This window comes from Cinclus cinclus, chromosome 1, assembly GCF_963662255.1.
Source record: "Cinclus cinclus chromosome 1, bCinCin1.1, whole genome shotgun sequence".
In the NCBI taxonomy this organism is placed as follows: Eukaryota; Metazoa; Chordata; class Aves; order Passeriformes; family Cinclidae; genus Cinclus; species Cinclus cinclus.
In genome coordinates this window covers 94,665,331-94,690,917 of record NC_085046.1, presented here as the reverse complement: position 1 = coordinate 94,690,917, position 25,587 = coordinate 94,665,331, and the positions used below count along the sequence as shown (strand labels likewise).

The 25,587-nt window shown below is 38.7% G+C and overlaps 1 protein-coding gene across 1 annotated transcript; it reads right to left on the bottom strand.

The window, feature by feature from the left end:
• Positions 1 to 364: 364 nt before the first annotated feature.
• FBXO15 (F-box protein 15) lies at positions 365 to 24,137 on the bottom strand. The gene is made up of 10 exons (XM_062500735.1): positions 24,118 to 24,137; positions 20,602 to 20,715; positions 18,625 to 18,729; positions 14,767 to 15,009; positions 14,312 to 14,521; positions 12,358 to 12,487; positions 9,980 to 10,062; positions 8,714 to 8,859; positions 3,076 to 3,200; positions 365 to 634 (listed from the first exon to the last, which is right to left on the bottom strand). The coding sequence occupies exons 1-10, from the start codon at positions 24,135 to 24,137 to the stop codon at positions 365 to 367; spliced, it is 1,446 nt and encodes a 481-aa protein (XP_062356719.1).
• Positions 24,138 to 25,587: the final 1,450 nt, after the last annotated feature.

The following is a 25,587-nucleotide window of genomic DNA, read 5'->3' as shown; positions in this document are numbered from 1 at the left end:
TGTAGCTTATATAAGGTAAGGCACCTTCACAGTATGGGTCTCAAAAGAAGCAATTCCTTAACCATAGTAACAAGTGTATATAAAGAAAAATCTTCCTAAAAATATTTTCAATATAGTCAGTGAGAAACAGTGTAACCATGTAATATCCAGCAGAGAAAACATCTCACTTTTATCAACGTAACTCTTCAATACCTCAATTGCCCATTAAAAAAAAATTAGGCAATTGCACCTGTTACTGGAAAACTTGCAGGAACAGTCTTGCTTGCTGATGTCAATCTTAAGCATAAACGCTTTATTGTGTTTTTTGTTGTGGGAGGGTTGTTTGTTTGGTTTGTAAAGCAAGCAAATTAGTGACCTAATTAAGTCAGTAGCTTGTTCCATACCAGCTATTTACCTTCTTGGTGCTTACATAAAGCACCAAACTGACTATAATATATTCCTTGGTTTCTTCCAACCGTACAATCTCAAGACATACTTTACCCTCTTTATCTGAATAGTCTACAGCATAGATATGACCCATGTAGTCATAAAGGCCAGATGACTCAGTAGACAATTCCATGCGGACCGGATCACTAAAACACCAAAAGGGCTTTCCAGTTTCATCCAAGAGAGTCAGATCCATCACAAAGCAGTCCTACAAACACAAGCAGAAGAGATTATTTCCCTGTGTCATGGCACAGTAAGTAGATCTGTCCCTGATTTTAGAAGAAATAATCAAGGGTTCCAAGAGCTCTATACGAAGGCTAAAGCCTCAAAATAAAATTGACAGTGCTTCACTGATCTACTGCAATAAATACTTACTTAGAGGTTTCCTACAGAAATCAAAATTGTAACCTACAGACATCAAACGCTGTGCTACAGAAGGTACCACTGCCAAACCAAATCAAACATTATTTCTTGAACATTTTTAAGCCCTTAACATCAGTTTTTCTTAATTATTAGTTACTTTAACATTAAAATAATGACAGCCCCTTCAATATGAGAAAGCAACTGAAGTTTAAAGTTGGCTGCTAAACTTGTGTGAACGCAGCAATGTTTGCAATGATATCCAGGGACCACTCTGTGGCAGTGCACACACAATTGCCCTTCCAAGCCAGCTGTATACAGTACTTTTTAAAAGGCTTGTAGCTTCAGTTCCCAAAGAGGTAGTACTAATCATCTTGATGTAATTACTCCTCTTACAAATTCTTGAAAATATTTCTTTACAAAATTACACAATCAGATAATTTTAAAATGTTAATGCCAATTATTTGGTCTTTGCAAACTGGTAGTTTTGCACATCACTTGGAAGCATAGGAGCTGTGTGTCATGGTTAGTATCAGCTGTTCCTTATTCTCATGTGTTCTGAATCACTAAATTAATCAAATTATCTTAATTGTGTTGTATCTGTGCTCCAAAAGCATAAACAAACCAACACCACATATTCCGTGCCAGAAAAATTCATTTGGAAAGCTTCATTGTTCTGTACTACATGGTTGTGCTTCTGTTGCTCTAACATTGCTTTCACTATTACTTTACTTCAATCAAACAACACAAGGGCAGATGGCATAAACATGAGGCAATATGACACACACAGTTTCCTTATGCTTTTTACTGTAGACTATGCTGAAAATAGCAAATTCAAACCAAACTTATATGAGCTACAGAATTATTGCAAACAAGAAAGAATTACTATTTTCTGGTCTGACAAAAAAAAAATGTATTCATTATTTTGTCCTAGAAACAAATATTCAATATATTTTATGCTATAAGCACACAGGAGAGAGACTAAAACTGAAAAACTAAAGACTACAGCTGTAGCTCTGTTTCCTCTGACAGGTAACTTCCTAAATTCTTATGTACTACTCAGGATTATTTTCATGGAAAAAAAAAAATCTGCCAAGCAGCTGTTAATCCTACAGAATCATAGAATGATTTGGGTTAGAAGGGACCTTTGTAAGTCATCTAATTGCAACTCCCCTGCCTCACCATGCCCAGCATGGAGAAAGAATATTTTTGCTTTTATTTTTTCTTCCCCAATGTCCAATTTAAATCCACCCTCTTTCAGTTTAAAAAGCATTGTCCTTTGACGTGTCACTACATGCCTTAGTAAAAAAGTCTCATCAAACATTCCATTCCACATTTATACAGGATTGGTAGAAACAACAGTTTTTATTAATTCTGAGATTTTTTTCAAAAGAAGTGCCAAAATTGAAATCAAGTGTTGAACTAGATGATTTTTCAGTAGTGCTTAAATCACATTCATCAGAATTTTCACAACTTCTAAAACATTCATGCTGATAAAGTACATTTTAAAATATGTGCCTTCACCATTATTGCAAAAGCTACAGACCTACTCTGAAACTTTGTTTGAAATAATTATTTTAGGAACTTTATCCAATAGAATGTGCGAGCATTCCTCTAAAAAAATCAAGAGTTAATCCGCCTGACTGATGTACCCTGATTGGAGCTAGGTGCTGACTGTGTGGATGTGGACTGTAGTTTCTGCCTGTGTCCACTGGCATTTTAACACTCCCCAACAGTTCCTAACTTTCACTGCACATACAGCACAGAACTGCAGAGTATTTCCCCAGAGGTTCAAGGCTTATTTCTTGCAAAAACACCCCAATCAACCAACCAAGAAACCAAAACAAAAAACAAACAACAAAAAACCCCTCAAACAACAAAAAACCCCACTGTAGCACCAAACAAACAAACAAACAAACAAACAAAAAAAAAAAAAAAGAAACACCCAAGCACACAAAAAAAAGCCCCTCACAAAACATACATCTGCAATACACTTTTTTTGTTCAGCATTTCTAAGAAGGCTGGTCAGTCACAGCATCTTTGCTGACTGGAAATCACTGGAGTAATTACACACACATAACGGGTCTATCATGCAATCCAGACTATGAGAGAGAGGAGAAAATTTTTTTTTTCTCAAAATTCACCTTTTTTTGGAATATTGGAATAGAGACTTTTGTCTAGTTATGGACACTTTCTACAAATCAAGAATGGTTTAAAAACTGACATTTTTAAGATGCACAAACATAATTCTTATGAAGTTTAGAGGTACAAACAAAAAGTATTTCTGACCTTTACATTGCCTTTAAACACAGCTGTTTCCCAACATATGCCAAGTGTCCCAATAACAGGCAAGTGCTTCCTATTATCCTTTAAGTTTACAACTCTGAGCCTCAGGTATCCATTTTCAATGTCACCTGAAAATATAAATATACAACATTACAGCAGTATAAATCAAATTCAGCCCAAGTACACTGCAAATGTTCTCTTATTGTCTTTCCAAGTCTTTTTTTCCCCCAGTCACCAGTAAGAAACCCTAGCATACACCAACAGCTAAATATCAAGCCCATTATAGAGGAATTAAGTTGCAGTTCAGAGTTTTAAAGCTGTGATCCACAATAGAAATAGCAGTTTAAAAAATCTTTTGTATTTTTAGTATAAAAATAGGAATGCCACCTAAAGAACTTACACAAGGATACATAAATAAAGAAGTAAATTCCACATTCAACATTTCAGTTTCATGCCACCAGTGCCTCCATCACTGCCCATTCCAAGCTCAACACTAACACACAAAATAAAATTATGAGACACCTCCTCCAACCTTTTTTTTCCGAGTTATTTAAATCTCTCAGTTCTGACTGCAAAATCAAATAACCCAATACAAAGGGTATACAGATAACTATTCCTCCTCAGAAAGGATATTGCATCATTTAAATTGACATGCAGTACAATTTGATTTGAATCAAGTTTTTAAATTATGGAATTTTTTTATTTTTAAATACCTTTCCAAGATCCCTGGGGTTTGTCTTTTTTGGGGTTTTTTTTCAGAATTACTATGATTTGTGATTTTTTTTTATTATTACATATAACCATATTTTTTTGGTATCTCTTACTCTCAGAAGATATTGACTTTTCTTTTTTTATTGTTGTTTTTTCTCCTTCGCTACCAGAGAAGGAAAGCTAACCAAGGAGTCCAACAGTCTAATTATAAAGTGGGGTACATCATAGTGAACACGATCTGACTGCAAAGCAAAGTGAAAATAAAATCATCACATCACTGACACAAGCAGACTTCTTGGTAGGACATCCCTTAAAAAAGTTTCCTTGAACAAGAGATACTCTCTTGAAAGAGCAAAACAAAAGCACTAGAGACCTCAGCAAACAAGAAAGTATCTAGCACTTGCAGGAGACAGATGGGAAGGGAGAGAAGAAATTCCCAGGAACATAATGCCTGTCAGGATCCAGTAGCAGGTCCTGAATGGTAAGGTAACAAGTGAAGGGGCTTGCAGAGGTTTAAGATGCAAGTGACAGGAGTGAAAAAGTTTTGGTGTTTTGTCTGCGATTCTCAAGCGCAACTGGAAGCGTGAGGCTAGAGACAGAAGAAACAAGATCAGAAAGGCTGGCTGTGAGTTAAATGGCTGCATCCAGCACTCAGTGGCAGCAAAACTTCTGCTTGGTGGCTGCTTGAAGCAGATAGTCAGAGGCAGTGATGGAGAAAGCAAGCCCACACTTTAACACAAAGGCCAAAAACTTCTCTGAATTGGTACTGTAGAGCCAAGCAACTCCCAAGACACAGCTGGCCACAAAGCAATGCTGGAAAGGCCTCGCTCACCCGTGGGGATATACTATAGAAAGAATACTTACCCAAGGGAGGAAGCAGCCCAGCACATGACAGAGAACAGTAGCTGCAGGTTTTTCAATACACACACACTGTCTGGAATAGGAGTGTGAATACAGTGAAACCAACATGACTACGCCCAGGAAATATTTTGTATGGTTGAAGGAAAATGCAATCCTCCAGACCTTGATAATCACTCTCCTTGCAGTGAAGTGCAAAAGAAATCAGTGAGGAAAATGTAAGCAGAATTCATTTCCAGGATCCAGCTCAAAGTAGAAAAGGGCCATTAAGTTGATACCTGTCCAAATGGTTCCATTCCAAAACCTCAGTAAACCAAATGCAATGACAAAATTTCAATAAAGGTAAAAAAAAATCTTATTTAAATAGTTTACTGTCTAACCACTGCAAGTCCACATTTAAAGTCGAGCTTTTATTCAAGAGACTTGAAAACATCAGTCAACAAGCATTTTTCCAAAATGACTATTTGGTTATCCACAATTCCAATCTGAATGCAAGTGGCTCTTGCTCTTACTCATTCAAACCAAATGAAGTTTGAATGGAATAAAAATGGATTGAAAAAAGCATTCTGCTAATATATTAATGAAGCCCAGGACATCACTGCTGCATGGCATTAATACACCATTGCTAGATCAGTTGGCCAAGGTGTGTTGCAGTTACTTCTTAACTTTAGCCAGAATGGAAATAGGCAACACATCAGGAATCTGAAGGCCAATTACTCATTGGTTGGTTAATCTTTGTATGTTTGGGTTTTTTAATTTAAAAGCTCAGTTTTGTAGGAAGGAAAAGTCTGCCTAAAACAAGCAAGAAACTGAAGGCCAAGCACTGAAATCCCCCCTTCCTCACCCCAGTCAGATGACAAAATTAAATTAAAGGGCAGAACAAGCTATGTTAAACATAGAAAGTGAAACAGAGAAGAAGCAAATTGTGCAGGGCTTTCTTCAGCCTGAGTCAGACTTTGTTTCATTGTCCCAGTATAAGACTTCTAGCCCTTCGTTTACGCAAGGCAAGTATAGCAGCAAAGCAGCAGAGTAAGATACAGGAACAAATATTTCCAAATAAAGGGAACACCAACAAAGAGAATATATATCATGTAGACAGACCTCAGGAGAAAGAAACAAATAGACCAATAGTTCCAAAGCACTTATTTCAGCTAAAAGCCAAGGAAGTTGGTTTTGCTAACCAAGCCTTTGTTGCAGGTTGTCATTTGATTGGTATTTTCAGAGGAAAAGCTGTGCTTAACACTAATTCTGGTGCCAACAACCAGCCTTATCACACTGAAATGGTTATTTAAACTTGCAAATCAATCCTCAAGGTCAAGCAAAACACTTCAAATGCCTGATATGAAATTTTACAACCAAATCTTAAAAGCTCTCTAAATACACAAAAATCAACCCTTACATTTTGCAAGCAAAACAAATCAGTTTACATCAACAAGAAATAACATTGAAAAGAAATATCTTAAACTACCATGTGACTATAAAGCTGTGCTTAAGAAGTTGAAAACTTAGCTATATACAGTTCAAAAATATTTATTAAGAAGGTGGATTAATGGCTTCTGGGAGGCGTATGAAAAGCCTTGCATAACTTCCTGAAAACAAGGAAAGTTTTCTAAGTATTTTCAATTCAGTTAGAACGTATTTTACATATTCACCCTGCAGGATCTGTCAATGAAACTATATTGCTAATTCTTTACATGAAAGAGAGCATAAAATAAAATGCTAAACCCCAACCAAAACAGTGGCAAAACAGCTAGTTACTGCAAGTATAACAGAAAAAAAAAATCTGAAGCCATATACAGCCCATCTGCTTGGTTCAATTAAGTGTGACATAACCTTTTTTAATTTAATATTAAAGAATTCTGCAAAAACAATTGAAAATAGAGTAGCAAAATGAACCACAATATTAATAGGCACTAACAAAAAGCAGACAAAAATTAATCTTGAACAAATAAATCAGTTATTCTGCAAAATACAAATGGGCATTCTCTCTGGCAACCTAGGAATGCCTAGAGCTCCCTAATGAAAACCAATAAAGTAAAACAACAGTATAATAGCTGACAACTGATCTGTGCCTCCAGTTGTGGAAACTGCCATAGCATGTCACATATATAATTTAAAATAAAACTGGACTGGTAGAGAATTTTCAAAAATAGCAAGACTTCTCAGTATTTTGCAGACTTCCATGCTTCAGAGTCCTCCCAGAGGATGGGACAAAGAGTATTATCAGAATGAAGCCTGAAAACAGAACACAAACCATCAAACATAACCAGTTTGGACAAACCTGGGCCACATTCAGCAACACCATGTTCAAGAGAATGAGAAAAATTAACAACAAATTACAGTGAAAAATGTGACAGCAAACAACCATATGCTGCCCCAGTACACCATTTTTGGAGGAAGTTAAGCATTTTCCAAAAGGAACTATTGTGCAAGCACATGGGATGGACTTGATGACAAATGTGCTTACTGTCTGCAGAGCCATGGCTTCAACTGTCTGATGTCCTGTGAGACCAGAATCTGCTGGCTATCCACACTTTTGAAGGTCACAAAACCAAAGCAATTCAGAAAACACTCGTGAGCATAAACAGATTCTCTAACTTGCAAAGTGAGATGGCATCACAACTGCAGCTCATTGAAATTCACTTCAATTTGCATAAACATCACTTTAATCTTTTGTGGAAGTAGCTTTTAAGCAGCAAGAAATTTATACCCAAAAAAAAAATGTACCACATAATACTTTTCCTTGTGCAACTGTATTGCTAAGACCATAACATTTCCATTTTAGAAAACAAAACATGATATTCAGCTAAACAAGAAAAGCCAACGCAATCCCAAAAACCCAACCTTCTGGCCAATTTTGAGAAGTTTTTTTTGAGAACATAAAGAGGACTCTTGTACTGCCCAACACTTCAGGTAAGATTTTTTGCTACATGCATAGACTTTTACTGAAGTTTAGCCTTAGAAGTACTCCTTTAATTCAAGCTTGGCGCTTCTCTGGAATCTGAAAACACATATAATTTCAGGTTCAAGGTCTACAGCACTCCACACTGCACAAGGCTGTAGTCTAAATGACAGTTCTTGGAATCAGCAAACACAAATGAGAAAAAACAAACCACATAATGGGGAAGTTCTGTAGCCCTGCAGAAGTATTCACGCCTGACAACAGCGCCCTCTACTGACAGAAAACCAGTATCTTCTGAAATCCACACCGCTCAGGAGTGCCGGTATGGAAAAAAAAAAAATAATAGGGACCAATAATTAATTTACAGCACTTAATTCCAAATTAAATTAATTATGGGTCTTAATTTTAATATTTAATCTGTCTCTGCTTACAGAAAGATAGCTGTATAGCTGTAGGAATTCATGCCGAAGTTATGACAAAAGAGAGATCGCCCACGTATTTTTCAAAACCCCAGTACAATTATGAATTTGGGCTGTATGAGAACAACAGGGATGGTGAATCATGTCTTATGGAAAGAAGTGACGAGAACAGAATGAAACAGCAGTTAAAATCAATGACTGAAGTTGTTTACCACACGGTGAAACCATGTCAAAACACACAACCTTAAGCCCACTGAAATAAAAACTGTAAATCTTAAAGTTCACAGTATCCTCTACAAATTTTTCTATATATTTAATCTGTCTGTGCACCCAAAGGACACTCGAGGAGAATTCTACAGAAAAAAGCTTCCAAAATGTATGAGGACAAACTGTCTCTCCTTTATAAAACACAGATGAAAGAAAGAAACATCAACCTGCACTAAGAACTGTGCCACTGCACTATTAATGGAGCACGGAACTAAAAGAAAAGACCCTGAAAATCTGTAGAATTTGTGTCCCAGACTTGACACTGTCAGAGTAACAGGCAGAGAGCTTCTTACATAGCAGGGTTAAGACACCACACAAAGCACCATGCAACTATAAAGAAACCACACCATGAATAGAAAGATACCTTACTCTTAAAATTCCATTTCAGTTTCACCCCTCAAAACAGAGAAACTGGATGCAAGAAGGAAAGATGCAACAGCAAGGATCATTTTTAAAACAGACATTATTGTTCCATCAACTTTACGTTTTCTGCAGAAGAGGCACTTGAATGATGCACACAGGTACATGCAGTTTCTGCCATGCAGATCAAGATGCAGGCTGTAGTCATGCAGTCCATATTCTGAGTCAGTATCATCCAGTAAAGGTTTATGAGGTGGAGGAACATATTGACTTGAAAAAAAACAAAAAGCAGAATTAGCAAGGCAGGGGATGACTTAGTAGAAATATAACACATAGCCCTGCATTGAGACCATCATCTTAATACAGTTCCAAAATCAAACATCTCTACTTCATCATGCTTCTTTTGAGCTAATAGTGTCTAATACTGCTGATCAGCTGTTCAGCCTAGCCAAAGGCAGAAAATACAGCAGTCAACTTTAAAAGGTACATCTGTTGAACTTCAAAACATGAACTTGTCTACGAAAAAGAAAAAGCATCAGCTTAACTATAATCTCAAAGCCCACTAGCTCTAGAGACTTCTCTGAAATAGCAAATACTGAAATAATTTTTTCTGATCCTAACTAAATAACTACTGTACACAAGAGACCTAAAGAGACCACATGCCAGAGGCAACTGAGCAACTTCTACATAGGATCCAATTTGGTACTAAGGGAGATGGGTGTTAAATCTTACATTCTGGGTGAGAAGAGCCACTCTAAGTTATAGTGGGCATCTAAGACTACTGGTAGATACAACAGTATCTGACCAGAAAGATGAGTGAGAAATAAATTCCCCAAATACTATTCTAAAGCTAAAAATCCCTGTATTTTTAGACAGTTTACACTATATAAACAGATGATATATTATACACTGGAATACACACAGATACAAACACTTCATTGGAAACCCAGCTACTTTCTCAATAGCACTAAAAGCTAACTGCAAGCACTTCACCAGTCTACCAGAGCTTTTCCCCACCCCTCTTACACAGCCAAAGATTGCTTCCCTACTTCCTGAAATGTCTCTTCTTTTCTGTTTCAGATAAAGATAACAATAAGACTGCTTGTGAAAAGGGGGAAAAGTGTGTGCAGTATATTTCTAACTTTCTCAATACAGCAAGTCCTAGTACATTTGTATAACTAAATTATCTCCTTAATAGCATAACAACAGCAATATTTTAGTATGAAAATGCTTCTACAGTTTTGTATTTAGTTACTCTGTTGTTTATATTAAACAATAGTTAATTACTGCCTAAATATAAATCTCTTACCAGCAGCCAATTTTAACTGTAAAACTCAAAGCTTTATTCAAAAGGTTATCTTTATTACCCACAAAGGAAAACCAAACTTACACAGTAGCAGAACCCAAAATGCTTCTCTCAAGAAGTTGATTATAATGGAGATTTGCCATAACAAAAGCAATTTCATTTTCCTCCTGAAAAGTTAATTAAAGTAGATGTATTTTCATCTGGAAATTCTTTTTTTACAGAAGGTCTTTCTGAGCATTAAAATTCATAGATAAACGCTGCTGCTTATTACTCTGCCAATTACTATAATAATATTAGTAATGGCTTGCTTTAACACATGGACTCCTAAAACGTTTACTGTCTTTTCACAAGAGTACAAAATACATATAAAAGATTGCAGCATTTCTGTATTATGGAGAAAGAAAGGCAAACTGGCAAAAATTACAATAGCAATCCAAGAGTTTTACTTCCCTAGCTTCTACTTACCACTTCAAAAAAGATATCTAAACAGAATCAAACGGCACTTACTCCCAACTACTGAAGCATCAAGTTTATTTTCTTATGTAAGGAATTATTTCCAAAGAAGGATAACATCAGTGAGGAATACAGGATTATTCAATAGAAATTGTGAATTTCAAAGAAAAAATTGCATCTCCACCAGATTATTTACTCCTGGAAAAACATTACGAACATAACCTTCTATAGATACCAACATAATCAAAGAAAACACCAATGTGAAAAGTAAATAGAGACAGACATCTGCACTTACTTCAAGAACACAATGCTAGGATACCAGGTTTTTTCCTTTAAGTACATTTTTAAAATCCTACATTTACAAACATGTAAGTCAAAGGAAAATTATCCACTGCCAGAAGTCTATTACTCTCCTGAAATGTGGGCAACTACTGTTTTCATCTCTTTGGGTTACCAGAAAATGACATCCTCTATTCAAACTTTTGGCTTTTTAATTACTCCTGTATTTTTATAGTGCAAAAATACAGCTATAAAGGATTTAACTAGGGAGATCTATCAATCACATAATTTCTCTGTCTTTCTCTATCCAAATACCAGGAGGCCCACGCAACCCACCTTTGGTTTCTGTTACACAGCTACGTTCAAAAAAACAAGATGTGTGGCATTTACAATTATTACACCCACTGACACTTAACTACCTCGTATTACTCTGCCTACACAGAGAATAAGAACTGCTCAGAAAATCAAGCAGGAAAAAATACTAGAGTGGGGCACTTGATTCTTAACAACTATGTGGCACTTGGTTATGACTGAACCATTTCCAGGTGCTGAAAGAGCTCTCTTTCCAAGCATGGACGGGACCAATGCATAAGCAAGACCACAGAGCCAACAATACAAGGACACCAGTCTACAAAACTTCTGAAGATACAAGAGAAATGACTGTTCATTTAGCAGAGCTTTTCACAGACTGAAACAGCCTGTAATGGGTTTAAGCTGGTCAGGCAGTCTCAAGTTTTCTAGGAAATGGACTTTCACTCTTACCTTTAAGTAAGAGTGAAAGAAATAAGCCTTCTGCAGTTTTAAACATTGCCTCTGGTGATTGTGCACATTTGAAACAGCATGCTTGCAGCTGGAAATTAGACACAACTTTGAGGAGCTGTTCATAGCCTCCCTAAGGAAAATTCTTTGCCAGTGCCAAATAACCTATGTTAATAGCATGGCTGAGGGAAGGAAAAAAGGGCTGCCACCTCTGAATTCAGATCAAGAGCAGAACACCTGAGATAGGCTTCCATAGCACCCAGCCCTGCATAGCCACAGGCAGACACACAGGTCCCAGTGCATCGAATGCAAAGATGCAGATTCCTTTTGTGTAACAGTCTACTTCAGGTGTTCTGCACTGCCCTCTAAAGACATTCATCTCTTCAGCCACCCTACAGAGGCTAACTGCTCAACTTAGACTATTAATACCAATAATTTAATACCCCCAAAAGGGCATGATTTACAGCATTCCTACTGCTGGAGCAGGATACAGGTACCTGGTGATGTAGATTAAAGCTAAGCTGCTATGTGGGAACTCATCACTTTGAGTGATATGGACAGGTAATGCCATGAATCAGAGGGGAAAAGCACTTCTCAAACCATTCTATTGCAAATTGTTCTAGGATATCAAACTTGGGCATGTAAAGACTGTAAAATAAATAAAATTGAACACAATATCTAACACAGAATGATACATAACTGATCTTTTAATTAGAAGTGGATTTTTTTAAGTGTATGTATTCCAGCGACAGCTCTCTAGGATACAATAAATCATCCACTCACTGTCCCTACATGTGTTTTGTAGTTACTAGTTTAGACATGATCTTTCAAAATACAAAGGGAGAAAAAGGAAGATTAAAAAACAAAAGCTGTCCCCAAACGCAAACTACAAGCCAAAAAAAAAAAAAAAAAAAAAAAACAAACTTCTCCTTCATATCATAATAAAATGCTGAAACAAAGTGTTATCTTACCTTCCAAATTCCTATTAAAAATCCTGGACTCAGACTGTAGAGCTGGACAAGCTCATCAGCACCAACTGCTATGCTATTTTCAGTCAGGTTAGCAACATGGTATTCAGCAATCAAAGAAAATCGACGAGGTCTTTGAAAAGAACATACAGAATGTAGCAAAAAGGCTGTGTCTCCTTCGTGTAAAAGTTCAGTCTAATTTCATTCTAACTCTGAAGTCTGACCCAGCAGCACATGGCAAAAATGGTTTAGAAAGCACATGGCATGCAGAGTCAAACTACACATTTGAACTACAGTGTACTAGCAGGGTCTCAATCCCTAACAAGAAAAGAAATAAAAAACACTATATGATCTTCTAAAACACTCCTAAAAACCAAAAAACTAACGTGCTTGCCCAATTTTTCAAAATACAGAATTACTTTACAATTTGTTCTTGATACTTTATTGATACTAAATTGAATCACTGAACATTTATCACTGTGAAGCAAAATTCAAAGGAAAGGATCAAATGTTACATGTAATAAATTAAAATTTTGTGTTACAGGAAGCTTTCCTTTCTTAGAATTTTTTTTTCTGTGTGTTACCTATAATTAAAGCCATTTTGCTCCAAAACACTCTTAAATATAAGTTCATGGACGCTCTTATTAACTAATGATGCAAAAAAAAAAAAAAAAAAAAAAAAAGAGCAGGAAATAGAGTTTGCATTACCTCTATTCAAAATTAAGAAAGAAGTCTTTCTAAAATCCTTTTCAGACTTAGGCTCTTATTACATTCAAAACAGTTCCTAGATGTCCATGTAGTATCACTGTAGCATCACCTACAACTCCACCACACTGAACACTGCCTGGGATGGGGCATCCACAACCTCCCCTGACAACCTGTTCCAGGTGTCACAGCACCCTCACAGTAAAATATTTATTCCAAATCAACATCAGCCCTTTCCGTCTTTAAGTCAATCCTGTCCCTGCACTACTGCCTTATAGTCTTCACAATGACATAATGAAATGGGTGAAACCACTGCCTTCATCTATAGTTGCAATTTTTAAAAGCTTGTAACTCTGAAATAAATACCTCAACTGCTGGCAAGCTTTCTTTTTTATTTTCTAAATATGTATCTTCATCTTGGTAAAACAACTACATTTCCCACATAACTTGACTGCAAAACTTGTCTTACTAACTTTATACAAGAGGCTTCTCCTGATTTCTTTGTTAAGGAAATACTTTGCTTCTAGTTGAGGAACCAGGTACTTTGTAGGTGAACAATTCTCTCTTTTCTCTATGGCTAGGGGATTTGTATAAGAAACACATAGCTGACACTGTAGCTACTACACACATATGCCCACACGTGTGCAAAACCCTTTGACAGCAACCAAATACCTCAAATAGACACTTTCCATTTAAATATATTTTTATAATATAATGACAAAAAAAACATTTTACACATTTAAGTTAAAAATCAAAGGACATGCTGTGGACTGTGTGACTTTATATGCATGTACTGAAGATTTCACACATAGTTAAACACCAAGTTCCCTAAATTCACATACCAGACAAAAAATAAACAACATGGATTACCTGATTGTAGCCACATAGATACTGATTAACTTTTCCAAGCTAACTTTCTCCTTTCAATAAATTCTCCTAGATTTACATTTTTCTTTCATGCTCATTTGTGTCTATGTCTTAGATTAAGCTTTCCAAGTCAGTACCTATCAGTCTGCATATCACATAACAATAGCTACACTAACCTATGAATTAATGTTATAGCTTGCTGGACTACACTATTTCTTGCTAAAAAGCTCTACCAAAGAAGAGAACATAGAAAGAAATACTGCAGGGAGGTTTTCTAATGAAGAGTTAACTTGCTGAGCCAAACAAACATCAGATAGGTCCTACAGATCATATTATCAACCATTTGCACCCAAAAAGTCCTCCAAAATCCTATGTTTAAACTCACCCATTCTTGTTGGGAGGTCTGCTTTGGTCAGGAAACAATGGTGTAACTCCAAACAGTTTTAGGGTTGACAGGATGTTTAAACATGGCCAGTCTGTACCATACCAAAGTATGGTCACAGATGTGTCCTTAAATGATAGGTTTGGCTTCTCTACTACACATTCTTTTCCATTTTTGTCTTTTAGAACAATTATCCAACACAAGCCAGAGACTCTGTTATTTAGGAATTGAGAGGGAAGAGGGGTATTTAAAAACAAATTCCCAAAACTAAAACTTAAACTATGCTTTTAACAGAAGTTTTATATTTCTAACTGCTACTCATGTTTTAGACATTAATAGATTATCACTGTATCTTTCCATTATTATATACATTTTGTGGCTCTAATTCTATACCCCCCAAGTTATGAATATTTTGTACATCATTCTCAAGTAAATCTTTGTCATAAGGCATTGCTTACTTCATAGCTTCTTTGTTTTTACATGGAAGACCTGTATAAGGATCTAGAAATTTAACAAGCCGCATTATTCTAGTTTTGAAGACCGATGTTTGTTTGAAGATGTATTCTTTCTTCCAGTACCCAGGCTTTTTATCATTTACAGCAGCACAGCCCAAAGAAAGTGTTTCTGTTTGCTTAGACTTCATTTTCCAAATGGTCCATTTTGGGCACAAAGAACCAGAATAGAGTTTCATCCAAACTCTGCTGAAAATAAAAACAGAATAGAGAGGAATAAATTTCAAAAATAGTCACTTCACTTTTTTTATATGCACATCTCAGCTGCCACTGAGCATGGTGTTAGCACAAAAAACAATCTTGTCTGTCTTCCTGAAAATGTGGGATCCAAGATGAAGCTCTGTGACAGCATAGTCATAGTCTGAAAAGTAAGTGAAAAATGATAAAGGTTAAGCAAAAGAATTTGAAAACCACCCCAAAACAATGATGTGTCCTCCTCACAGTAAATCAGTTAATGAAAAAAGCAGTTTAATAACTCCTATTCAACAAAGATAATCTGTACACTTCAAGTGTCTCAGATCCAGCTGAAAGTGGGGTGGAGGAGGACAATTAGAATCACCTTTGTTAGGTGGTGCCAATGTCATGCCAATCCCTTCTGCACTCTTTGGAAAAGCCAAGAGAATACATAACTTTCTGAAGTCAAAGAAATATGTGACTCTAATGATGGGTTCGTCTCTTTCATGCCAGGAAAACTATAAGGTCAGATTTCAGCCCTCCACATCCCAGTACCTCTAGGGCTGTTCACAGAACATTGCGTACAGGAACCCAAAAGAATTCAACCAATATTCTGTGAATTAGTAAGTAAGTTTACTTATTGCAATAAGTTTTCTAATTTTGAAGTGCTAGACACACAGTTTATGTAACTGCACTAAAGAAAATGAATAGTAAGGGCAAAAAATTCTTAAGAGACATTTTCTACCATTTATCAGCAAGATTTACCTTTACCAGTTCTCACCTACCCTCAGGCTAACTTACACTAGTGTGTATTTTATGGCATCTCCCCCTCTCCTTAAATTCAAGGACAAGCTCCATCCCACACTGCCTCCTACCCATCAAAACCATTCTCAATTCATCAGCTGCTGAGAATAAGTCCCCACACACTGAGAGCCAAGCTCCAGTAATTGATGCAAACATACTCAGGAATTTTGCAAAAACCTCCCATCCTGCTGTTCTGAAGATATATACAGAATTCCCCACTGCCATTTTTTGAGACAGAAGTATCTAAAACAAATAGACCAATAAGAAACAGTGACTGGTAAAGGTGAGGTCACAGTCAACATGAATTTTCAACCTTCCTTTCACCAAAAGCAGGGTGGGAAGGGTAACATAAAGAACAATCCCATAACTGAAACAAAGTTTTAAGATACTTCTATTTTAAGACCATGGGAGGCAGCCAAGTTACCAGATAGTATAAAACATTTCTGATGGGGAATTATTTTTTAACTCTAAAGCAGTTTAGAATTGTCCAGCGATGAAAAAGAAAAGGAGAGATGCCCTTAACATAGCATCACCTGAGGAATTTGACCTGTGTATCATCCATTTGGTCTTCATCAGCCTAAAAAGTCCAATAAAATAACCTCCTATAAAACTCCCCTGTTAACTAAAAGCCCCTTCCCAAGAGAGATATCCTGACATCCTTTGATGGAGAGAGATGCTCCACATCTTGCTGTATGATGCTGAAAAGACAGGGCTTAGTAGTAGGCATTTCCTGCATTTTGGAGGTGCAGACTTGGGCAATTTAGTTGACTGAAAACAGACTAATGAAAACTACCTACCATCCTCATCTTCACTCTCAGTAACACATTGCTACTTCCTTTCCTAAAACAGTGTCATACAAACAAAGAAATTAGTTCTAGAAACTCAAAAATTCAGCTAGGGCAGGGAAACAGAAGAAGATGAAGGAGGGCTTGGAATCACAAGTGTTTAGGAAGGTATCACTGCCCCTTCATCCTCAATTTCTGAAGAATTCAGGGCAGATAAATCAAAAAGGCATCCAACAGGGAAGCACAAGATTGCCTCTTTCACAGCAGAATATATGCCCTTCTTGCCCCAAATTGTTAATACTCATCTCAAGCTTTCTTACTGGACATTACTACAACAAGCCTTTACTTGCTAACCTTTTACTGCTAATTGAAATGCCAGAATCAGACACATCCTCATCAGCCATCACTTGACCACAATAGCAAAAACTTACACCTTCCCCTGTGCTCTCATTTCCTCTCACACAAGCACCTTCTGCTGGTGATCAGAATCCTCAGGCTTCCACAGGCAGACTATATCTGTGAACTTCCCACACTGTATGATAGGAAGGCTGGAATGCCCCATGCTGGGGCAAGGAGGGTGCACAAAGGAGGGGTCATAAACATGTCCTTGCCTTCAACAGTTATATGGGAGACATCAGTGCCAAGAACTGTTCAAGAGCACACTTTATATGAACAACCCAAAGACAAATCACTGTGTTAGGCAGCACAGACATACCACAATGAAAGACTGACGGTCCTGCTGCAACAAGGACAGCACCCTGTACATTCAGGACAGCAGAAATATCCTAAAAAAGATACTCTGTCTAAAAAACAAGGTCAGATTTGTCACAGAAATATGCAGGGACTTCAATTAAAACTTCTGTTCATTCACTGCAAGATTCAGGGTCTTGAGAAAGTCCATGAAAATCCATCACGAAGAAATTACCTGGTCTCACTGAACCAGTCAGGCTCCTAGATATGGGAAAGTAACTCTTCCCCAAATTCCACTGGTGCACATACACTAATCTCTGTTGAGATTAGAAAATGGAAACAGACATCATGAAGATGGAGACAGATGGATCATCTTCCCCTGAACAGCCAGTGATTTTATCCTGCCTTACCACCCTGAAGTGGAAAACACATACCAAGATTTTTAATTTGTGTCAACGATGCAATTTTTATCTACCCTTACCTGCTGACAGCCTCAAAACCTAAATCCAGATTGCAGATCTTCCCTTTAAATTCATCAGTTCTGAAGGTATCAATGCCAAGGTAAACCAATTAATTCACCATATAAGTTTTAGTAAATAAGAGAGAAATAAGATTCATAGAAGGTATAGCAATGTCCTATAGAGGAAGATATTTTCTCATTCAAAGAACACAAATGCAGTAGAATCCTAGAAAGAAAAGGATGCCCAGATCCTAGTTATCGCATACCAACCCAGGTTTCCCCTCTTTACCCTTTGACAAAATTATCATGGTATTGGTAGGAGCAATTTATGACCTCTGTATAAGTGATCCTTATACAAAATGCATCTGTATTTATCTTCATCTCTTTTGTTCTCATTTAGAAATCACCAAAAGTTCAAAAACAGAGCAATAGATAACAATCACTAGTGGATCATTTGATTGAAACAATCCCTCTGCAAAAATCTGATGAAAGAATTAAGTAAGTAGGATTTCAAAATTGTGAAAGCTATGACAATTCCATAAAGCTACTGGCAACACACCATTAAGGATCATCAGAACCAACAAGTTTGTGTATGTCCATTTGAATACCAACAGATATATGCATATTTTAAAACAAACAAAAAAAAGTCTTAACAGCAACATTTCTAAGCACTGGATTTAGTTTTTGCCTCATAACTCCCATTAAACAACGGACCCTGCACAGCTCAAATTCCATGCAACACGTACTTTGGGCTATGCAGAGCAATTTCAGTAGAGTAACTGCCCATTGGTGCATGCATCAGTGCTCTGACATCAGAGAAACAAAATTAGAAAGGCTCATAATTCAGGTAAACACAACTGCAGCACAATTGAGACCTTCCCTCTTCCTTACTTGTCATTGGCCAGCTCATAGAAGCGCTTATTCACACAACCAACAGACAATAGAGACACAGCATCCAAATAGGAAAATATCTTCAGCAATACTTCTGATGGCATGCTAGAAAAGAAGAGAAAGAGGAATACTGTCAGACTTGCCTGCAAACTCCAGAAATGACAATGGCAGAGAATTTTAATTTCAAACCAGACAAAGACAGAAGAGGTAGAAACCAGCAGGTTGTAAACAGATGAATCAAAAACCACCTGAAGAGTTAACTGTGGAGTTTGGGTTCTAATTTCACTCTCTGGTATGTGGCATTTGCCTAAAATAATTCATCACAACTTATTCAAGTAGCACTACACAATTACATGAAAAGTTATAGGTTTGCATTTTCATTAAACTTTGTAAACTTTAACTATGTTTGACATGAAACTACCTCATTTAGCTTCATTTTCTTACTGCTCGTACCATGATTTTAATATTTATTCCACAACCACCAGCATTTGCAAAACTTTTGACTGCGGTGTCAGGTCTCAGGATGCACTGGGACAGATATGTCCTACCCTAACTGCAGCATCATGCTCTACCTCATCATAATCTTCAAATATGTGCTATGGGGCCTTGTGCAGTTTTCATTTATGTCAACAGAAAGATGTGAACTTTGAAGTAAGAGCCAAGTGATATCTTGAAAATGTCAGCGTCTCTGTGCATCTGGAAGGCTGCCTGAAATGTAGGTGCCAGTCTAAGCATGACAAGCAGAACATACCCTGGAAATGAGCCAACGTGATTTTTGCATTAACAGACAGGAACACCATACCATTTGAGCAGTACCTCAAACTGCACAGAGTTTAAAATGCATGCACTTTATACTCTAATTTTCTTGAGCATAGCCATCAAAATCACCGCTATAAAAGGTGCTGTGAAAGTCAACAACCCAGCTGTCCCTCTCAGTTTTTTTACTGCTTCCCCCAGCAACACTTGTTGATTTATAACTATTTCAGAAGCAGAGAGCTTTAAAGGATAGCATGATAATGCCAATACCTCAATGTTTGTATTAAACCCAGAATCTTAGCTGCATTGACATAGAAGCAATATGCCAAAACTTGCTTTGCTCTTACATTAAATAACTCATAGAGTGTAAGCCCAAAGCAGTTAGTACACTTTTTCCAGAGATAATTTAGAAGTGATACCTTACAAAGCTGCAAATTAGCTAAAGTAATATGCTTGATCCACAATTTTCAATAGTTTTTACAACCATATTCTTTCTCCTTTGAAGGAAGCTGAAAGGATTTTTTTTTCTCACCATTACACCAGTCTGACAGCATAAAGGTACTGAACTGGCCATACAATGACCAGCTGGATGTCAACTACACAGGAAGCTATCAAATGCATAAAATGAGGAAAACTACTTTTTCAGATAACATATTCTTAGATTTTTTTTTAAATATAACTAATTTTCAAAGACAAAAGACCCCCACAATTATAATGAAAGTGCCTTTTCACTGTCAAACAGGAAGAGAAACATTTACCTTGCAGCAAACAGGCAGCAGCCACTTATTCCTCCCCGCTCATCCCAATCCACCCACCATTCTCAGCTGCTCTATAGACTAAGATATACTTGATGACAACCAATAACCAAGAGAAATATATGAAGTATAATTCTGAACTAGCTTTCACTGAAGTAATAACAATTTTTCTTCTCAAGGAACAACACTGCCCATGACTTGCAAAGGAGGAGCTGCTGAAGGCTTCACATGGCTTGGAAAAGCTACGTATTCCTCATGAACTTAGAAAAGAACGCAAAGGAGAACCATGCCAGAAAACATTAGAAGGTGAACACAGGATCCCAAAGTAGGCCAGGAAAGCATTTCTTATCAACTCAGAATATTTGACACAGAAATATCCAAGATATAAATATAATTACTGCAAGCAGTCAAAAGACAGTTTACAGGAGTACTTCCATTCTTACTCCTAAAATAAAGACATACTCACCTCTCAATGCACACATTTGGTTTAGGTTTCATGGGAGGTGTCAAATGCAGACCTTTATTTCCAGCATTTACAGTTTCAGAACTTTCCCCAGGCCTGGCAGCAAAGGTCCTTGACCTATTTGTAAGAAGGAAAAGCTGTTAAGAGTCACATATTCACAAAATGAAGAAACGTGCATATTGTGCACACCTAGACACATTTCAACCAAGGCAGGATGCAGGGAATACGTCACATGGCAATCATTATGATTTCAACAATTATGCCCAAATTAAAATACCTGGCATCAGGAAGATTCAGATTTGAACTCACAGCTATCAGTCCTGTGATTTGTCTCTCACAGCAGGCAAAGGGAACAGTGTTGCTCCCCGAAAGCAGTTTGAATCCAGTAGAGATCAATTACCCTTAGACCACTGCATCACTGTGGCCACCACAACCAAGCTCCACTGAGGCCCCTGCAGCAAGTCAAACTCACTGATTAATCTTCTGTTTCACAACGTTACTTCACAGACATTTCTGAGCCACCCAAATTTGCTAAGTTTTTAAAAAAATACCAGATGAAAACAATAACTTGAAACTTCCTCAGAAACTGCGGAGGTTCAAAAAGAATTAGTATATTTTCAATCATAGAAGAAAGGAGATTTTATGCATGAAACAGAAAGCAGCTAACAAGCTCTAAGGGATGTCCAGGCGTTAGACAAATTACTTGTCCGTAGAATTGCTTTGTTAAGGTTTAGGGTTTGACATGGTTCAATGATTTCAGACCTAGGGGGAGGTTAACAAAGTTTGGGAAGAAGGATGGCCACTGACAGTGGACACAAAGAATGCAGAATTTACAGGCCACAAGGATACCTGGAACAACTCCCAAGATAAGGAAGAAATTATTAAAGCCAACTCAGCAATTATGGTGAAATCAGCTCCAGCTTCCAGAAGTGTGAGATTGCAATCACTGACCCAAGAAACTCACTGATTCCACAAAGTGAAAGATGGAGCATGCAAACTAATTAGCATGAGAAGCCAGAGAATCATTAACCAATAGAAGATTGGTTACCTAGTAAACAGAAAATTAACTAACAAGAGAATTATGTAACTTGCAGCAAATAAAAACTGATTCCTTCCTTAGCTAAAATGTATAAAATAGTAAAAAGTTTTGGTAGTTGGTGCACTGGCTTTGTGGATTTGCCACCCAGCATACCCCTATGTGCAGAACTGTATATATATCAAATACCTCACCTCTGCATCTGTACTGGCCTGTTGCAAACCACGGTGAAAGAACCTATTTTGGCAACATTTCCACATCACCATTTGGGTAGAAAATAAAGGAACTTTGCATATTTACATGCGTATTTCATAATTTCACAAATTCTTACAATCAAACTGCTCACACATTTTTCCAAGTTTTCTGATAGGAAGGACTTTTTAAGTTGCAATTGCAAACAAATACTATCATTATTCCACAGAAATATGAAGACAGTTTCAATCTTAAACCAAATCCCTACACTTCATACCCATGGATGCCACCAAGCAGGCAGAGCTCCCCAATCATTGCATTGGAGGGGTTTTAAATTGCCAGCAGATTTCCAACACCTGCTGGTCAACACAGCTCTGGGTTTCTAGGTAACCAATCCATGGGGGGGGGGGGGGGGGGGAATAGCTAATTTTGAACTATATAGGTACCACATACATTTAATACCTACTGTTTTTTGATTCAAGATTGATTTATGCTCAAAGACAAGTAAAATCAAAAGAAATTAACAACTCCAGTTTACATTGTCAATTGTCCTATATAAAAAAAAAAAATCCAAGACATTTTACTGAGAATTGTGAATTGCTATAAGCCTAACAAAAAGACATGTAAAATTCAGCCAGCCAGTGTTAGACCAACTAAATTAACAATTACAAAAAAGTAGTCGTATAACAAATACAACCCAGAGATCAAACAAGGGTTTTACTCATGTATCACTATTAAGAACACTTAGATGATGACTAAATTGCCATTAAAGTGATCTAGAAACACAAGTTGTGTTCAACAATAGCAAAGCTATCACTTCCATATGTGCCAGGGCAGCACATCCCAGGCTATTCTGCCCTGAATCCATGCTGAAAGCAGAGAATTGGGCATACTCTGTAGGGACACAACTTCACAGATTCCAGGCACAAGAACAATTCAGGTAAGAAGCTAGATTCTGGGTTTTAAAACACACTACCTCGGACAAGCATAACCTGTATAGCCTGCATTCAGTCCTCCTTGCTCATTTAAACCACCCTTCCCTCTTCTTCACCCCAGGGAGAAATATCTGAGAAAATAAACATTTTGCCCACACATGCCTTGATAACTTTAATGTAATAGCTATTGTTTTTGTGTCAGTAAAGGAAAAAAAATACTGAACTTGTGCATCTTCCAAAATAAAAATACTCTCAAGGTGTGAAGAAACACACAGCAAACCTAATCCATAAATTACTTTTTAAGTACTGTGTGTGCCAAGATTTTAAATTAGTATTAACAAAATGTTTTTACATTGCATTGACACAGCTTGGGCAGATAAACCTAAAATGAAAGTCAATGACAGATGTTACATCCCCTCTTTAGAGACTTCTAGAAATGATATTACTTATGAGGCACAACAACTTCAATTGCCTTTTCATTAGCTTTCAACCTGTGGGGCTCAGTTTTGGACCAATATTTTCACTTTCACACACTATAATACTTGCAATGTGCCTTGATTTTTTGATGGTCAGCAACTTTTTGTCTTCTGAGCAACTTTTCAAATAATGTACACAAAGTAGTGAAAAAGCCTGTCTCCTGCACCTGTTAAAGCATATCCGGGGATAAACAAAAATTAAATTAATGTTTTGACATGGGTTGGTTGGGTTTTTTTTTCCCTCAGCTAACAATTTCGGTCTTTTAAAAGGTGGATATTACTCCAATTCATCTGCAGGTTAAAAAAAAAAAAACAACAGAGCAGGGGACTGAAACTGCTATGAAACCCAAGGTTGTACAAATGAGTTAGCAGACAACTCTGCTTTCTCAACTTTATCTCTAAGACTGATGCTTTAAAATTTTGAAAGCTGAACCTGTGCTGTAAGAATTAAATTAATCACACCTTCCACAGTGAAACCCTTCTAATTATTACAAAGGCCTAAGCGGCCTGAACACACAAAGTAGCCATTAAACTAACTTTGTGAACACTCATTATAGCACCTCCTCCAAGCTGAAGGACATACCGAACCTTAAGCTCCCCTTCCCCGGCAGAAAAACAAAGTGTTAAACCCAGGCCTCCGTGCACCTGGCAACACAAACGTTCTCCCACTGCAAGGTGTCCATCGGGCCAGGAGCAGGGAGAGGACAGCACCATGGCCACAGCCCTCGCCGTGAAGAGCGGTGGAGCAGGTGAAAAAAATTTCCCAGATGAGCAATGGGAGCTGAGGAAAAACAACAAACCACCCTTCCCAGAGAAAGTAAGGAAAGCCGAGCAGGCAGCCCTGGGCTGGCAGAGCCCCGCTCGGCACGCCCCTGGTTACCTGCCACGGCCCATCGCCATGGCCGCTCCGCCGCGGGACAGCAGCAGCCTCGCACCGCCGGCGGGGAGGAACAAGCGCTGCAACCCGCCGTGGAAATCCCCGGGGCGGGGTGGGACGGCGCCAGCCCGAGGGAGGAGGTGCCCGGGAGCGCGGGCTGGGGGAAGGCGGAGCTGCAGCAGGCCCGTGTAGGAAGGGTCGGTGTCCCGCGGAGCGCTGGCCGCTCCCTCGGCCCGCAGCGAGCTCGGAGCTCTCGGGCCTCAGAATCACAGAATTAATCAGGCTGGAAAATGCCTCTGAGACTACTTAGTCCAACCTATGACCAAACACCACCATGTCAATGAGACCACAGCACTAAGTGCCAATTCCAGTCTTTCCTTAAACACCTCCTGAGACGGTGGCTCCCACCGCCTCCCTGAGCAGCCCATTCCAATGTCTAGTAGCCTTTTCTGTGAAGAAATTCTTCTTTAATGTCCAACCTAAACCTCCCTGGTACAACTTGAGGCCATTTCCTCTTGTCGGAGAAGAGGCTGACTCCCACCTGGCCACAGCCTCCTTTCAGGGATTTGGACAGAGTGATGAAGCCCTCCTGAGCCTCCTTTTCTCCAGGCTGAACACCTCCGGCTCCATCAGCTGCGCCTCAGACCACTGCTCCACACCTTTCACCAGCTCTGTCCCCCTTCTCTGGACCTGCTCCAGCAGCTCAATGTCCTTCTTAAATGGAGGGCGCCAAAACTGAGCACAGTACTAAAGGTGTGGCCTCAACAGTGCCAAGTTTTGATACAAGCCAGGAAGCCATTGGCTTCCTTGTCCACCTGGGCACACACTGTTCAGCTCATGTTCAGCCGCTGTCCATCAGCACCCCCAGCTCTTTTTCCACCAGCAGCTTTCCAGCCACTGCCCAAAGCGCTGCCTGGGGCTGTTGTGGGTAGGACCCGACACTTAACCTCGTTGAGCCTCATGCCATCAACCTCGGTCCCTTAATTTAGCCTATCCAGATCCCTCTAGCCGCGTCCATCCGTGAAAGCGTCGACTGCACCGCTTTAACACATATATGTGCGCAAAAACAAGCAAAAAACACGTATGCAAACACAGCTTTAAACGGGAGAGCGGCGCCGCGAGCAGCCCGCCTCCTCCCGACCCCCTGAAACGAGCCGCGGACGGCGGGCGGTGCCTGTGGCTGTGGCGGCGCTGGGCATGGCGGGCGCTGTAGTGACCTCGCTGGGAGCCGCTCCCGGCGGCGGGCGGGAGAGGGAGCCCGCTCAAACTACCGCTCCCAGGACCCGCTGCCGCCACTCGCTGCTCCGCCGTCCCAAACATTTCCGCCGGGGCAGGGGCGGCCGCCGGCGGTGAAGGTCCAGGCGTGCTGCTGAGCTGAGGCAGCGGCCGCTCGGCGCAGGAGGCTGCCCGGGCACTTCCCCGAGGGTTCCCTGGGAGAGCGGTGGCGAGCGGCACGAAGTCTCCGTTCGGCCC

Excerpts from the sequence above, each read along its gene's own strand:
- FBXO15 (XM_062500735.1), bottom strand. The coding sequence starts at position 24,137 with ATGGCGATGGGCCGTGGCAG. Across the intron at positions 20,716-24,117 it reads ATGGCGATGGGCCGTGGCAG|GTCAAGGACCTTTGCTGCCA; the intron begins GTAACCAGGGGC and ends TCTTACAAATAG. Across the intron at positions 3,201-8,713 it reads GTGCCTCTTCTGCAGAAAAC|GTGACATTGAAAATGGATAC; the intron begins GTAAAGTTGATG and ends TTATATTTTCAG.